This window comes from Mustela putorius, unplaced genomic scaffold (genome assembly GCF_011764305.1).
Source record: "Mustela putorius furo isolate JIRA1106 unplaced genomic scaffold, ASM1176430v1.1 tig00003859_pilon_pilon_pilon, whole genome shotgun sequence".
NCBI classification, from domain to species: domain Eukaryota; kingdom Metazoa; phylum Chordata; class Mammalia; order Carnivora; family Mustelidae; genus Mustela; species Mustela putorius.
The window spans coordinates 25,212,409-25,229,905 of NW_025422011.1; the positions used below are offsets into that span (position 1 = coordinate 25,212,409).

At 46.8% G+C, this 17,497-nt stretch overlaps 1 protein-coding gene across 7 annotated transcripts in view; it reads left to right on the plus strand.

Moving 5' to 3' along the window:
- Window positions 1–17,497, plus strand: part of SERGEF (secretion regulating guanine nucleotide exchange factor) — a 218,739-nt gene that overhangs the window by 38,969 nt on the left and 162,273 nt on the right. For all 7 annotated transcript variants that reach the window (XM_045066157.1, XM_045066158.1, XM_045066153.1 and 4 more), the window contains one exon: window positions 10,443–10,609. In XM_045066157.1, coding sequence (XP_044922092.1) covers window positions 10,443–10,609 — 167 coding nt within the window. The remainder of the gene's footprint in view (window positions 1–10,442; window positions 10,610–17,497) is intronic.

A 17,497-nucleotide genomic window follows, 5' to 3' on the forward strand; every position in this document is an offset into this window, starting at 1 on the left:
GGGCCTCCCGAAAAGCCATCCCTGTGAGAAAGGCAGGGCCTCACCCATGTCTCTTCTTCTCTGCCAAGGAGCCTAGAAAGCTTTAGCTGATGCAGCTAGCAGTGGGACCTGTGAGAGGATGACAGGTACTTCTCTCAGAAGCTGTGGACAGGATGGAGTAGAAGTCAGGATGACCTGGCTTAGAACCCCAACCCTAACCCTAGTCTTGCTTTGCTTCTAACTCACTATTTACCCTGGGTGAGTAAGTCAATTTCCTTACTGGGCCTCACTTTTCCCAGCCAGAAGCGGGTGGATGGTTGGATTAGAGTGTTCTGAGGTCTCTTCCTGCTGTGAGTAAGTCTGTCACGAATGTAAAGAATTTGAACTTTTTTCCCATGACCATCTTGAACATCTGAAACCTGTAGCTTCTTCTCCAGATGAACAGTGCTCATGGCGTGAGGACATAGGTATTATTCCTACCCTCTAAGAACTTATAGGCTGTCTTCTTCTTTCCTTGCTCTAGGAGACAGTACAGAGTCTGCTGGGAAGCAGGAAAGTGGGATTCTGATTCTGGCTCTGCTAGAACATTTTGTGTGTCCTTGGGCAGATCACTCCTCTCCTTCAGCCTCCTTTTCATTTTCTGTAAAGTCAAGGGATTAGACTCGCTTCTTGGCTTCACCTCCACCCCCCCTTCCCCTGCCCCCATCTCTACTTGAGCCTCCTACCAGCTCTTCTGCAGGGCGTGATTTCTTAGCTGCAGAAACCCTGGGGTATAGTTTTCCTTTCTCGCTGGGAGGGAGAGAAGCAAGATTATTTTTTTAATTACGCAGCTAAGATTAGGCAGCAATCTGCATTTTAAAATGTTATTAATAAGAGTCTAAAAGTGTGCGAAAAAACTCTGGAGTTTGAATGTGATGTGAGCTGGGAAACATCTGCACGACCCCCAGCCTCCCCCAGAGAGTTTTCTCCAGACACCAAGCAAGTCCTGGGGATGACCATCAGCCTGGTTTGTGCCCAGATCCTTGGAGGAACAGGGAACCCAAGCATCCCACTAGAGCAGCCCCCTGAGAGCCAGGGCTCAACCAGGCATCCCACCAGAGCAGCCCCCTGAAAGCCAGGGCTCAAGGCCTCGCCTCTCCCAAGGGCTCTTACAGTCTGGCTTTAGACAAACAGTGATTAGTCTTGATATTACTAGCACCTCCCTTGGAGTTTACAGAGTATTCATGTTTGTCCCCCTTACTTCGCATCACAGTCCTGAGAGGTAGATAGAGCAAATTTCATTGCTCCTTCAGCTGCCTGGGTTCTTGTAAAGATTCTTCCTTTAAGCAAGGTGGTGCATAGCAGAGGAAGAGCTCCAGATGGGAAGTTGGGAGCTGAGTGCCTGCCCTAGGCCTCTAGTGCCTCCCTAGCTCTGCCTGTCCCTTTTCCCTACTGTGTGTTCTCTACAGCACTCAGAGTCTTTGCCAGTGCATATGTTTTTTATGGTATTTGATCAGTTGCCTCCTCCCATCCTTCCCCCCAAGCCCACTTGAATATAAGCTCCATGAAGGAGGAGAGTTTTGTAGACCCTAGTACCTGGGAGAGCACCTGGCCTACAGAAGATGGGCAGTAATGTGTTGAATGTTGTGAGTGCAGGCTCTGCTTCTAAGTAGTCACTGGGACTTGGGAAAGATACTTTTCTCAGTTTTGTCTTCTCTTCGGAGGAGTTGGATGGGATGGTCTCTGATGTCCTTGGTGGCATCCAAAGTCTATGGTAAGAGCAATGCCTAGACCCCTTTTTCTTCAATGAACATTGAGCACCTGATCTGGGCCAGGCCCTGTGCTAGGTGCTGAGAGGAATACAGAGAGAATAAGAAAGGATCATTGCTCTTCGCCTTCTAGTGGGTGTGATGGTTGATTTTATGGGTCACCTTGACTGGGCCATGAGGCGCCCAGATATTTGGTCAATGTTATTTTGAGTATTTCTGTGAGGGTGTCTTTAGATGAGATGAACATTTATGTCATGGACTGAGTATTGTTGGCCCTCACTAATATGAGTGGGTCTCTTCCAATCAGTTGAAGGCCCGAGTAGAAAAAAAAGGCAGACCAGACCCTTCCCTGAATAAGAGGGAATTGTCCTGCCTGGTGGTCTTCTGGGACATTAGCTCTTGCTGCTTGACAGCCTTGGAGCTGAGACACTGGCTCTGCAGCTTCCGTAATCATGTGAGCCAATTCCTTATACATCTCTCTCTCTATTCTCTTAGTTTTTTGTTTTTGTTTTTTAAGATTTATTTATTTGACAGGGGTACAGTGAGAGAGGGAACATAATGAGCCGAAGGCAGACGCTTAACAGCTGAGCCACCCAGGTGCCCCTGAATCCTCTTAGTTCTGGTTCTCTGGAGAACGTTGGCTAAGACAGAGGGCAACACAAGACCTGCCATCAAATAATCTTGCATTTGATGGTATAGAATAGTTGTTGGAACAAAGGTACAAGCCTTATTCTAATGGCTCCTAAAGGAAGAGGTGTCGAAACAGGAGGATGATGGGATGCTTTAGGGTGGCAGTGACATTCAAGCTGGACCCTGAAGGGTGAGAAGGAGTTCTGTAGGTAGAACGAGCAAAGCAGTATTATGGGTTGACCAGATTTAGGGGCTGGGACCCAGCATGACCCTAGATCCTGGGAGGGAGGAAGTATGGTATGCCCTTGACAAAGGAGCAGCTGTCCAGCATGGAGAGAACAGAGGGACTGTGTGGAAGGCCAAGGAACTACTTAAAGTAGGACCCAGTTCAGGAGAAGAAACCATTCCTCCCTGCTTTTGTCCGGGAAGCCCTAGCCCTGCATGATATCGTCCTGTAGCTGGTCTGGGGCCTCCTCACGGTACAGTCTGTCTTGACTTCCATTACCAGTGCTCCCGATTTGATAGCTAATAGAGTCAGTGAAGACAAAATGGGGCAGCAGCGTGGCATGCATGGTGTGTTGTGGGATTCTGACCTTGGCCATGTGGGCCACAGGTGAAGCGTGCTCAGTCACTCAGCAGCTAGGCTCTTTGTGTCCCCGTGACCCTGAACAACCTCCAGAAGTCCTTGGGAATGTTCCTTTTTGAAGAGGCATTGTGACCCAGTGAAAAGCAGTATGTCCTCTCCAGGGCAGTGACTGGGGGTCCCAGCACTTGTGCCAGGTCCCTGGACTCTGTCCAAGCTCTGCTGCTGACAGTTGCAGGAGGCTGAGCCTGAACCCTAACCTCAGCCCTAACCTCTCCTGTGCCTTAATTTCCCCACCTGTAATTTGAGGATTTTAATGATGCCTACTTGTGAGGTGTTTCTGTGGACAAAATGGGACAAGCCAGGGAGAGTTTAGCATGAAAGAAGTACCCTAAGAATATTAGCTACTATTATTATTATCATCGTAGCTTTGCAGCATATGAGCTGTGTGATCTTGAGCAAGTCATTCAACTTCTGTGATCTATTTCTTTATCTGTAAGAGGGGGTTCACACCAATCATTCAGGGCTGATTAGAGTAGATAACTTAATGGCAGTGCCTAAAGTAGAGTTTCACCCAGAGTCACCTCTCTGTAGAACTATCCACAGTCCCTTACCTTTTGTTCATTCTTGCTCCTTTTTAGTTGGGCAGCCGATGTTTGGAAATTTTATTCCTGCATTAACTTCAAAAATTCCAAACTTTTTTTATTGGTGATATTGTCCATGATACAGCTTTGGAGACTAAGGAAATTTTACTAAGAAATAATTGAATTAAATAATAATAATTGAATTAAATAATTCATTTAATTTAAATTGTTAACTATATGAGTGGTCCTTTTTTTTTTTTTTTAAGATTTTATTTATTTGAGAGAGAGAGAGGTGAGGGGAGCACAAGTAGGGGGAGTGGCAGATATAGAGAGAGGGAGAAGCAGGCTCCTACTGAGCAGGGATCCCAACACGGGGCTTGATCCTAGGGTCCTGGGATCATGACCTGAGCTGAAGGCAGATGCTTAACTGACTGAGTCTCCCAGGGGCCCCATGAGTGGTCTTTGATATGGGTGGGTGTTTTATTTTAGGACACTGGTCAGACTAAATATTCTAAGGATGCCAATAAAATTGGGTTGTATACCACTTACTTTGACTGAAGATTTTTAGATCTCGTCATTGAAGTGTAGATCAGGAATGTCTCAGAGACCATCTAACCCAGTCCTCTTTTTTTTATGGTTGGGAAGAATAGACCCCTGGAGTAGAAGGGACCTCCTTAAGATCACATAGCCTAAAAGGAATCAGGACTAGGCCAGGTTTTCTGAGTCTTAGATTAAAGCTTCCTCTTGCTTCCCTCTCTTCTCTTTCCCTAGCTTCCATTTGTTGGTATCGCATGGTCCTTCAGAGGCCTCTGACATGCCAGATAGTATGCTCAAATCTTATAAAGGTCCAGAATTCCAAGATGGAGCCTTCAATGCTCTTCCGCTTCTTTGGTTGTCCATAGAGACATTGACCCTAAGACATTGGTAGGTGGGTGTTGGCTGAGAAGATATGACAAATTGGTAGACACTGTGAGTGGACACTGAAAATCCTTGATTCAGGCTGTGGAGGTGAACCAGCAGAATGAGAGTACTAGTGGCTAACATTTACTATGTTGCATACTTTTTGCAAAAGTATCTTTACAATAGCCTTTCAAGTAGATGTTATTATTCCCGTTTTATAAATGTTGAGTAATTTTCTCAAGATTATGGAATCAGTGAATGATAAAACTCAGTAGTTAATTTCATTTGTTTATTCTGGCAACAAATATTCATTGAGTACTAGCTTTGTGCTGGGCATTATTCTAGGGATTAGAGATGAGCAGAATCAGACAGTCCCGGAAGTCATAGAGCTCACTCTCTGGAGAGGAGGCAGACATTAATCAAAAGTCTTTCTAATGAGTGTATGTTTATAAACCAAGAGAAGTGCCCCAAGATGAGGAACGTCGTTCTCCAAGATTGTTGCATAGAGGAATCTGGTCTTGACTAAGGACCTTCAGAGTTGAAGAGGCAGTAGGAGTTGACTAGGTGAAGGGGGCTGGGACATTGGCGACAGCCAGGGACAGAGGGGAGTGGCATAGCTGCCCTGTAGAGGGAGGCAGGGCACATTTACCACAGCCTGGTGTGACTGCTTCTGCCACCTGTGTCCTGAGCTCTCTCCTTTCCCACTCTTCTCCTTCCTTGGAAGGATTAAACTGGGGATGCCAGTTCGTTCTGCATTTGACCAGTCCTTGGTTGTCATCAGCGCCTTTTAATAAAATCTCTATCCAAATGTCAGAACAAAGGATGAGTTTGAGAAATCAGGTTCTCATACTTTGCAGACTCAGAATTAATAACCTGAGAGTAACTGGTGTTTGTTAGCAGATGAATTATAAATGTCACAAACTCCTAGCTAGGGCGTGGCTCACTTGTCACTTGCGTGTGCTCCAGGAGGCTTCCTAGCACCCTGGAATATGGAATGGGAAGGACTGGGGGGCTATATGGCCTTTTCTCTGCCTTGACCCAGAGGTGTGTTTTTATAACATCTACCTCTGTTTGCTGACTCCCTCAGATACATTTAATGTCACTCTGTTCCCTTTTGGGACATTCTATTAAAGTGTGAATGCTCATTGTATTACACTCCATCTTCTTCTCGCCTTCAGGACCCCCTTCCCTGGAGTGGGGTAGAAATTCTCCTTCCCTAAAGAGCTTAGATATTGCTGGAGTGGCTTCTTAACTGCCTTTACTCTCATTCATGAAAGCCCTCTGATAGATGCTGAAGGAAGCTGGCCCCTTGAATATTCACCAGCCCCCTAGCCCTCTGACCTCCTCTGCCCCTGCCAGGGCTTGGCACAGAATAATCTTTCTTCTCACTTACTTCCTCTTTTTTTTTTAAACAAAAGATTGTATTTATTCATTCATTCATTCATTCATTCAAAAATTTTATTTATTTATTTGACAGAGATCACAAGCAGGCAGAGAGGCAGGCAGAGAGAGAGAGAGGAGGAAACAGGTTCCCCGCTGAGCAGAGAGCCTGACGCAGGGCTTGATCCCAGGACCCTGAGATCACGACCTTAGTCAAAGGCAGAGGCTTAACTGGCTGAGCCACCCAGGCACCCCAAAGATTGTATTTATTTATTTGAGAGAGAGAATAATAGAGAGTGAACAGGTGGGTGGGGGAAGGTGAGGGACAGGAGAGGGGGAAGCAGACTCCCCACTGAGTAGGGAGGGCCCAGGGCTCCATCTTAGGACCCTGGGATCCTGACCTGAGCCAAAGGCAGATTCTTAACAGACTGAGCCACGCAGGTGCCCCACTTCCTCTTTATTTATATTTGACTGTTTGATAAGATGTTTGCAAAACCACTCAGGAGAGTTAAATTGTTTAGTAATGAAATAATATTTCATGACTCCCTTTGATGGAGTCTTTGATGGGATCGCAGATCTGGCATCTTTGCCCTTTTGTCTATTTCTTTTAATGGCACCATCAGCCTTGAAATCCTGAAATCTCAGAGTGGTGTTCATTTCCTCCTGCTCCCTTTCTCTGACATCTGATGGGGTACCAAGTCTTGCACATTCTTAACTTATTTTCCCCTGTGACTTCAACCTTAGGTTCAACCCTGATCCATCTTAGGCTTGTGTAATTGTAGTGACTTTCTTCCTTCCCTTTGGTTACTACTGCTCTGCCTTTGGATAAGTGCCCAGTCCCTTGTGCACCAGATGGGGCTGGGCAGAGAGATACCCAGGATACCACACAGAGAATGCTTAGACCAGTACATAGTACACAGTAGGTGCAACACTAGTGTTAGCTATGAATGTTACGAATGTTCTTATTACTGGTCCCTCTACCTTTGCCAGATGCACCATTCCCAGACACTCCTCTGACCAGGCCCCACCCCACCTCCCCGTCTGCAGTCTCCCCATAGTCTAGTTAGCAGCAGTTCCTAAAGTGAGCATGTGAGACGAATTGCCAGGGTATGGGAAGAAAAATTATGATTCCTTTTATGTGTTTTTACCTCATTCTTTTAAGTTTTCTACATTGTGGGTATATTTTACACTGTATATTTTAAAATAAGGATATACTGATAATTGATATATGTATATAAGTATATATTTTAATAAATAGATGGATGTATATGTATATGTGTATGGAGGTGTATATGTGTGTATACATATATATGGTATGTCAAAAAAATACTTTATTAACAGGGGAGTGCAAGCCAGCAAGTTTGGACTGGTCTGGAAGGTGGGATCCAGACCCCAAGCCTGGCATGTTCCTGTCTGTGGTGACCCCAGCCCGAAGTCCTGACTCACCTTGAAGTCCCTCTTCCTTGTGACCCTCACTCTCTCTCCACTGCCCCACCTTGTGCCTTTTGTTTCTCTGATCGCTCGTCCCTTCTCCCCACTCCTAGAATATTCTACCTCAATCTCCCCTTTTCTTTTCCTCTCTAGAAGTTCAGCTTTAATGTCACTTGTTCCATCAAGCCTGTCAGAACAATTTTGGCCTGAAATCCTGCAAGTTCTTTAGGCATGCTTTGTCAATGCTGCTTACTTGGCCCCTGTTGTGTTCTGTGTTGTGTTGGAATCTTTTGCCACCTGTGCCTAACGTCTTGGCTCCATAGTGATTTTGTGTCAGTTTGCGCATGGGCAGGCCTTGTAAGTAAATGGTATTTTACTTGCTGACTTTATTTTGTGCTCTTGGTCCTTTTTCTCATTTATCTGAAGACACATACTTTTTGGATGACATTAATGTATGTCTCTTTTGCCACAGTAACATATAATTCTTGGCTGTAAGGCAAAAATTTGTTACATTCGTGATCTGAATCTCCTCGGATTTGACAGCAGGCTTCTGCTTGAGACATATTTTTGTTTACAGTGCCTTAGTGAACATTTTGTGTGTGTGGACTCATTGTTTTCTTTTTACTCCAGGTGACCTAAAATCATCATCCTTGTGTTAAATGCGTTTATTTCAGCACTTATAGTCCTGAGTTCTGCAAGGTGTCCTGGGAAATGAGTGGGTACACGGAACATACCCATTTGATCTGGACTTTCCCCCTCCTCAAACACTGTAAGAACTGACAGCAGCTGGGCAGTCAGTGGAACTACCAAAGGGCTTGGAGTCAGAAAAAACAATGGGTTTTAATCTTGGTTTTACCATCTGCTGATTGTTCGGTCTTGACCAAGTCATTTAACCTCATTGTGAAATAAGTTTAGTAATCTATACTATGTAGAACTATTTTGAGGATTAATTAAGATAGTGGCTCTGAATGTGCTGGGCACCTAGGAAATGGTCAGTAAGTTTCTGTTTAAAAGAAAAGGAAAATAAGAATCTCCTTTGTCTTCTGTGAGCCTTCTAATGCAGGGTGTATTTTTTGGGAAAAACAGACAGCTTCAGAGAATGCATCTAACTGACTGGGCAAACTTGGGCTGGAGAGTGAAGGCTGGACATCCAGTCAGCCTGGTTTTTGGGCTTGTCTCTAATAGAATGTCTGTGGCCTCCTCAGGGAACATGAGAATTAATTAGTTAATCTTTGTAAAGTGCTTTGAAGGTGAAAAGTGCTATGTAGGTAGAATGGTTGAATTGCTATTGGAGATGGAATAATGGCAACACCATATCCTGGCAGTCTTGTTTGCCTTGGACATCAGTAATCAATAGCAGAGAAGATTCTAAGATGTCTTACTTCACAGGAATGGATTCATTGTGGGATTTAGTTCTTTGATAGACTTGCAGATAACATCTTGCCAGTTCTTTGCAGCCGAAGAATGTAGGGTCAAGTTAAGAAGTAATAGTCTCATCTTCTAGCTTCCTGGGACTCTCCTTTCTAGGGTAGTCTGGTTATATATCCCACCCAGCTCAAGTAGAGTGACAGTTTGCTAGTTTTGGATGCTTTGTGGGTCCTGGGCACATGAGCTTTTTTGTGGGTCCTACAGAAGTGAGGGGAGAGTGTTGAGTGTTGGGTGTTGGTTATCCATTGATGTAGACCCTGTTTGAATAACTAATACAGAATGGTACGATGGGTAGAAGAAGGAGTTGTGTGACTGTGGGCTAGTCATTTCTCTGAACCTTAACTTCTCACCTGTGAAATGAGAACACAGTAGTTGATGAGTACAGTAATAAAGGTGGCCCACAAATAGGGTGGGTTTCATCCTTTCTGTGAGGGATTGAGGGGTCAAAAATGGTTTTACAGAACAGGTGGTACGTGGGCTGGACTGTACAGCTGGAGCTATAGCTTATCAAACAACTAATGTAAGGAAAGGGCATCCACAGCAAGAACAACAACATGTGTGAGGCCATGGAATGGCTCATCTGAGCGGACCTGCTCCCAGTTCCTGTCGTACCCCATGGGCCACACAGACTTTGTTCACCTCTGAGGAAGCTCAGAACTTCCCGTGAACTCCTCGGTGTCTACATGATGTCTGTGAGCAGGCCTATCCTCTGAACTGCATCCCTTTGCTATTCCGACATTTCCCCCCTGAGTCTGTGGTTGTATTGTAGCTGACACTATAAACCGTATGTTGAATATAGGACCAGATGAAGCTTTGATACTAAACACAGTAGTATCATAGTAGTAGATTTGTCTAGAATTTAATATGCATTGCTTGGTGTTTTGTCTCTTAAGCAAAGAGTCTCTTTGTTAAAATAAACATGTATAAAGAATTTATACAGCGCACATGGTTATGCATATTTATTGCAGAGAATCTGTTAATAATCTATGCCTCATCGGGTTTTGCATTTCTGTTGAAATAACAAATGTGGCACTTGGTACAACTGAGCGAGTTTGGTGAATTTCTTCTTATCTGGGAGAAGAAAGGCATTTCTCTTTTTCCAAAATCCATTTTCTTCAATCATCTTCTGCACTGGCCAGCTTCCCAGATGGTACATCTGGGGGACTGAGGCTTTCCTGGCTGTAAATGATTTTGTCTTTTTTCCCTTCTCTCACTCCCTTCCACCTCACATAGGCACTTGCTTTGGGCCTATGAGACTTGCTCCTTTGGGTAAGAGCATAGACTCTGAAGGTCGTTTTATGTGGAGAGAAAACACACAAAACTGGCCGTTAATTGTGCTAGGAGGAGGGTGCTAAGAGATTGTGGCATGGGGCAAGGCAGGAGCCTTGGGGACTTCAAGGCGGCTGACAGCCTGAGAACAGACGTCTGAGTGAGCCAAGGAGGGGTGGGGAGGCCATAATGTGTGGCCAGAGTTCCCTGTCGCCCTGTCCCCTGTCAAAATGCAGGCACACAGGCTTTGGAATCCGCCTCCGCTGGAATCCAGCTCTGGTGCTGCCTGTTGTTTGATCTTGGTCGTGCCCTCTCACCCCTCCAAACCTCAGTCCCCGCATCTGTGAAAGTGTGAATAGTTGTGCTCTCCCTCCAGGAAGATAGGATGGCTCCTGGTACTTGGTAGTTAATACTAAAATAAACGCTCACACTTTGTCTCATAAGTCACTGCCTGCCCAGGAGAGCACAGCTGTGGAATGTAACCTTAATTCAGCTAATGTTTGTTTTTAGAAACTGGCAAGGTGTTTACCTGGGGCCGAGCGGACTACGGTCAACTAGGGAGGAAGCTGGCGTCTCCTGAAGACTGGAAACTACAAAGTCAGGATCCATCGTATCCCCACTCAGGACCTCGGAAGAGCATGCCTTCGCCTCTGCACTGCCTAACAGGAGCAACTGAGGTAGGAAGTGACTTTCCACAGAAGGGATGCTTCTCTTTCCCTTGTCTTGTGTCACAACAGAGACTGCGGGCCTACTGTGTGCTTCTAGTAGAGGCATTGTGGATTCCACACAGGACTCTGAAGGGGTCCTTGCCTCGAGTTGCTTGGGGTTCAGTATGGTAGAAAAGGGAGGTGCCTGTATAACTGTACTGCAAGCAGACTGGGCGTAACTCCTTCAGAGAGACTGTGAGTACTTTGGGTCCACTTCAGAGAGTGGGAGATGGAGTCAGGCCCTGCGGATTGGGTTAGGCCAGTGTCACGGAGGACACGGCTTTGAGCTGTGCCTGGGAGGATGGGTCAGACTCGAGCAGGCAGCTATAAGAGAGAAGAGGACTTTCAGGTAGGCACAATAGGTGGAATGGGGTTAGGGGTTAGGAAAGTGAAGAAAGTGTTTGGGGGACCACGGTGGTTCACTTTGGCTGGAGCATGAGGTGTCTGTGGGGGCAAATACGGGGTGATGTCGGAAAGACAGTTTGGAACCTGATTGAGGGGCCTTCGTAGTGAGCTAAGTATTCTGCACTACTGTTTATATTTCCCAGTGTGGAAAATATTGTAGTTCAGTTCCTTATTCAAGCCCCTTTAATTCCCTGAAATGTCTTGAATTTCTACATTTAAGGCAGGAGGCTTAATTTCTCCAGGGTGTGTGTTTCTGTTACTAAATTTTACTTTACTGCTGTCCTTAAAAAAAAGGAAAGGCTAGGTTTTTTGAAGAGAATGAGGAAGGCCACGTAGGAAATGTGCCTCTGAACCCAAGTTGGCTTAATGAAGGAATTCAGTCTTCATTCAGAGTCTGTCAAAAAAAATTAATAAGCTAGCGAGACTTCTGTAATTAGCATCAGACTAATTACAACCCTCTTCATACCTAGAGGGCTTCCCTTCCCCCGGGGCCTGCCTGGCCTCCTCCTTCCGGGTATGTAGGACGGTTCTCAGTTTCTGTTTCACATCCCAGACCTGCTCCTCTTGGGCCTTTCCTTAGTGCTGGGGTTAAGTCTGTCTGTCTTTCTTGCTCTCTCTTTGTTTAATTGAAAAGGCACTCATTAAACAAAACCACAAAGTCAATTTAGACATGGTAATAATGATGATGATGATGTTGACGATAAACCATCCATAATCTTAACCACCCTCCCAACTGCATTCCTTTATGCATATATACATGTACCTCCTTTATAAATGTGTAGTGAGAGCACCGAGGATGTTTGGTATTCAGTCTTCATTTATTTAATCACAAATGCTTTGCCTTGTTTCTTTCTGATCTTGAAGGTCGTTTAAAATGGACCTTATAACATTATAGGAGTCAAAGGTTCTGGGATTTTCCAAACCATTCTTCGAATGTTGGACATTTATCTCATTTCCTCTTTTTTGTTACTATGGTGGACTCTGCAGTGACTACCCTTTTGAACTGTTTCTTGAAGATACACTCTTGGGAATGAAATTGTAGGGGCAAAGACCGTGAACATCTTTATGACTTTTGCTGTCTTTCTCTAGATTCCGTTTGAGAGACATTGACTCCCCTAGCAGGGAATGAGGGAATGAACTATTTTAGTTCGTATTGTCTGCTTAACCACAATACTAAGGTGCTGAGAGCTTGGTACCGAGAGTTTTAAAATTTATTTATTTGACAGACAGAGATGACAAGTAGGCAGAGATTTAGGCAGAGAGAGAGAGGAGGGGAAGCAGGCTCCCCGCTGAGCAGAGAAGGGCTCCATCCCAGGACCCTGGGATCATGACCTAAGCCGAAGGCAGAGGCTTTAACCCACTGAGCCACACAGGCACCCGGTACCAAGGGTTTTAGACCCTTTACTCTTCTTTGCCTTTCTCAGAACATTTAGGACTTTGTGGTCAGGTAGCACAGCAGAGGCCCAGAGGCCTCATGGATTTTTCGGAGATGAGGCTCATGATGCCTGCCACAATGTGTCATCTGTGAGCACGACACATGAGGTTTGTGGTGTGTGGCAGGTCCTCTGTAACTGTTGGGCCCTTCTCTTTGCCTTTAACACTGTGTGGTGGCTGTCGTGTGTAGCACTGTGACAGATATGACCAGTGCACATACAGCCTAAGAGGCTGACATTGAGGTGACTTTTGTGTAGTTTCTTTATTTTTTCTTTTTTTAAAGATTTTTATTTATTTATTTGACAGAGAGAGAGAGAGATCACAAGTAGGCAGAGAGGCAGGCAGGCAGAGAGAGAGAGAGAGAGAGAGAGGAGGAAGCAGGTTCCCCGATGAGCAGAGCGCCCCATATGGGGCTTAATCCCAGGACCCTGGGATCATGACCTGAGCCGAAGGTAGAGGCTTTAACCTGCTGAGTCACCCAGGTGCCCCTTTCTTAGTGTTTCTTAGCGGGACTGTCTGAGGGGCTGGCTTGAGCCCTGAGCCTTGGGGTGACTTCATGTCAGTGCTCCCTCTATCTCTGCTCCAGGCTCTGGGGTGCTGGTGTGTGTACTTGCCAGGCTCCCTGCAGGTTCAGACCCCAGGCCCCAGGCTGTCTCCTTTGGTAAATTTGGTCCTGGGGTCATCCCTGCTGTCAATGTTCCGGTCTGACCTGTCAAGCATCTGTTTGCCTGCAGCCCAGAGCCAGGCCAGTGGGCAGCTCTTAGCTACTAGAAGTGGATTCACCTTGGAAAAGATATAAAGCCCTACTAAACGTGGGGTTGCCCTGGGAGGGGCTTGGCCAGGGAGGTCCAGGGACACCTGGAGAGCAGGAACGGCCTTGAACAAAGTTAATGATTTCTGACCTTCAATGAATTGAGTGTGGCCCATAGCTGACCAGTTGCCTTCTTCCGTGTCCCAGGGATTAGCAGAGAGTGAGGTGTCTGGGATCCAGAGTGACAGCCACACAGAAGAGGGAAGCACAGGCGGTATAACCATCCCTTTCTATGAACCAAAGAAAGCAGACAAACGCAATGTGATTTGGTGGCACATCATACGAAAGACTTGACATGTATTACTTCATCTTCACAATAAAACTGGGTGCAAGTGTTAATATTAGCTGCTTTATGCGTCAGGAGACTCAGGCCCAGGATGGGCCGCAAGTCCCTGGCCCCAGATCATACAGTATGTAAACAGTGGGGGCGGGACATGAACTTGAACTATTTGAAGCTCGCATACTTGCCTTGTAAATGAAGTAAAGTAGCATCTGTCCTTTTGCATATGTATCCTCACTTGGATTAAAAGTTCCAGGAGTCTGGGAGGTAGAGTCTCTGATCCCCCTAGAGTCTGAATACTTTCTTCAGAGCCATGTCTCATCTCTAGCCTAAGAAAGACTTTGGGATTGTAGCCTTGGCAGGTCTTTAATGTTCTTACAGTGGTGAAGACTATGCGTATCATGTTCTTTCAGCTTGGCCTTAGATACTAGGCCCCTCTAGCCACTCTTGGAAGATTTCAGGAGTAGCAGAGTCATTGGGATTACAACCCCCATGTACATATCTATGCAGAGTGTGTGTGAACCACAACAGCTTCCCTGGCCCCAGCTGGGGCTATCATCTGCATGTTTCCTATGGAACCTTGGCTCTAAACTCAGCCCAAAGGTGGAAGCGGAAGTGCTTGTGCTCACTTAGTGGGTATGTTGGGGTCTCCCCAGGGTTCTGAAGCAGCTAGAGCTGGGCACCCAGTATGTGCATGGGACCTTCAGAAGAGGGCAAGCAGCCTCTGAGGGGATGGGATTGGGAGTCAGAAGACCTGGCTTCTAGCTTTGCTTCTGCCCGGACTGAGTGAATTTGAGCAACCCCTTTCCCTCCTAAAACCCTTAGTTCTCCCAGATACGGGTGGGGGATGTTAGACCAGGTGTTTCCTGATGTTTCTTACAGATCTAAGAGTCCCTTCCAGATCTGATTCTTATTTTATGGACATGATTGCTACATAAATTTATAGTGACTGCTGCCCTGGAGTCCCTCAGGGTCATAGTCAAGATCACTTGACCCCTGCTGCTGGCTCAACTTTGGCAGACCTGGGCATTTTAAGTAATCCAGAGGTTCCAGGCTTCAGTACCACTTAGCCTTGCTCTGTCTCTTTGCCTTGGCTCTGTTCTCTGCCCTTGTTCCTTGTCCCCAGGGCCTCCTGTTCCATTTTAGGTCATTGGGATTTAGTGTGATGCTGCTGTCTGGTCCCCCCAGGACTTGCAGTTCAACTTTGATTGCTGTCCCTGTGGCTGTGACCTTATTGCCAGAGGGAGACAGACCTCCCATGACAGTACTTCCTGGGCTCCCCATCTGCCACCCCCTCTATGGGCTCTGTGTGTGCTGTCCCACCGTTCCTGCTTTCCTGAGTTTACCTCTGTCTTGGCTTTGGGATTATGCCTATTCCATAGTCAACCCAGGAAACATTGGTTGACACCTGCCACATGCCTGCATTGACCACACAGTGGGGACAGTGGGTGGTGCATACAAAGGTAAAGAATCTAGTCCATGCCCTGGAAGAACTTCCAGGTTTGTAAATAGATCCTTACTATGCAGAATGGATGTGCTGAGTGGTATGTATGAAAGGCCAAGGGAACAGGGGAGATGGGGTGATTTATGTCGAAGACACCCATGAGCAGAAATGTTATTTGAGCTGGGTTCTTAAAAATGAGGAGGTGTTTGGCAAAGGGAGAAGGACATTCCAGCAGAGGGGACAACATGAGCAGAAGCTGTGAGTCTAGATCTGTTCTAGCTCCTGGGCCGCTCAGGATGCCTGCCGGTTCCAGTGGGGCAGCCTCATTTTGCAGTCTTGCTGCTTGTCTGGCCTGTCCCGTCCCTGCCATCTGTCTTTCTGATAGGATTACTGTTTGAAGGAAAATAAGTCCCGTGTCCCTTATCTCATTAGCTCCCAGCATGATGCTGTGAAATAGGCCAGACTGGGAATGATTATCCTTCTTTTACAGTTGAGGAAACCGAGACCCAGAGAGTCAAGGTAGGTTAGAAGAAGGCCCAGGACAAACAGCCTGATTCCCAGGGTTTCTGAAGGCCTTGCTCTGGGCTCAGTCTGCAGCCATGGGCCTGAGTCATGTTCCCGGTTTAAATTCTGCCCACGTCTGGTTGAGGAGCACCAAATCTCAGTCAGGGAGCTCAGGGCACATGTGCACGCGTGTGCAGAGGCACACACACACACACACAGCCCTTGGAGCAAGAGCAGGAAACATGGAAATAAACAAGAGTTGAGCCAAGGATTGGGTACTTGTTAAGCCCAGAAGCCATCAACCCTGACTTTGCTGCAGGACTGAAAGTGTTTGTCGGAGGGCCTACCTGTGCACTGGGTCTGGGTGAGAGCTGTCAGAGCGAGTGGGAAAGCAGCTATTTTTAGTCTGCAGAGTCACTCACTCGGCGGTGCTAGCTGAGGTTTGAGCCAGTCCCCTACGCTTTCCACAGGGTTATTTCAGAAGGAGAAATACCACTTGAATGCTGTGTAAAATCCATTAACGAACCTGGAAGTTTCCAGGGCGTCTTTGTCCTGCAGCTCCCTTGGAATGCTACCCTTCCTGAATGACCTTCCTCTTTTCCTATATTTAATGCGTTTCTAATTTTAAGTTTGTGTCAAGACTGTGGGACTTCAGTGCCCTAAATAACACAGAAATCTACCACCAGCAATCAGCTGAGTCTGGAGGGTTCTGAGAGAATTGAACACAACCCGAAAAAAGCATCCCTAAGTAGCTCTCCGGTAAGTAATCGCTTTCGTCACTGCTGTTCATAGAGGAGCATGAGGTCTCGGAGCCCGTGCAGCCCCTGTGGCCCAGCCCTTCCAGGTGCAGCAGGCTCTAGAGGCCTCCCCGAGGAGGGGAGCAGTGTTCACGCGACGACGGTTTCACTGGGAGGTGAGAACAGCGGCACTTCTGTGTGCAGCTGCTGGCCTGACGGGAGGAGTCCTCACGCAAGCATGCGTCAGAGCCTCAGCCGGGCATTGTTCGTGGGAACACTCAGGAGAGAGAAGGGAGCCAACAGCCAGGGCTGTTTCGTTGGAAAGGTGTGGGAAAGGATGCGATACAGCCAGCCCTTCTGTACCAGCCGCTTTTGTCTTATTTGTGTGTAGTCACCATCTCCTCGTGCGAAACTGTTGGATCCAGGAGTGCAAGGGCCTTGTCTGTCTCCTCCAAAGCTGTGTTCCCAGGGTCAAGAATAGCTCCCGGCACCTCGTGGGTGCTCAGTGGATGTTTACTGACTGAATAAATGAAAACAGAATGAAAGAAAAGTTTCAGAGATACATGACCCTCTTTAGGTCCCCTGCGATTGCCCCCTGCAGTCCGCACTTCCCAGGGCCCAGGTCTGTGCCGGAATGGGCATTTGCATGTTTTCAGGCATTTGGGCAGCGTGTCCTGTGGAACCAGAGAACAGAGTATCTGACCTTGTAATAGACTCGAACAGCCTAGAAATTTCTTACAGATTCTGCTGAGGATGAGGCTTATTGTCCTTTAGGGCTTCACAGTTGACCGAGTGCTGCTATGCACGTGCACCTCCAATTGTCAGTCTTTCCTCCAGCAGATGCTTACATGTGCCTGTCTGTCCGGGCACTACATTAGGTGAATGCGGGGAGCAGGGAAGGATGGAAGAGTTCCCGTCTCAGGGGCTTGTGAGCTGGTGGCCAGGCTAAGATCAGTTCATTATAGGACCAGCTGAAGGTGACAAAGGCTGTAAGAGAGCATCTGACAACAATCTCATCCCAACCATGTCCTTGGGGACCTCCTCTTCCTTGCATTTTCAGCCCTTCCGGTTCTGTTGGATCCTGCAGGGTTGGGGTGGGGGGTGGTTGGGGTGGGAGGTGGTGACTGGAAAGGCTTCCTAAATTGGAAGCTTTGACATGAAATTATTTCTCAAGGGAGCTAATGCAAAATAACAGGGGAATCTTGGCAAGAACTCACATTAGGAGGAAAGCAGAGGAAGAGCA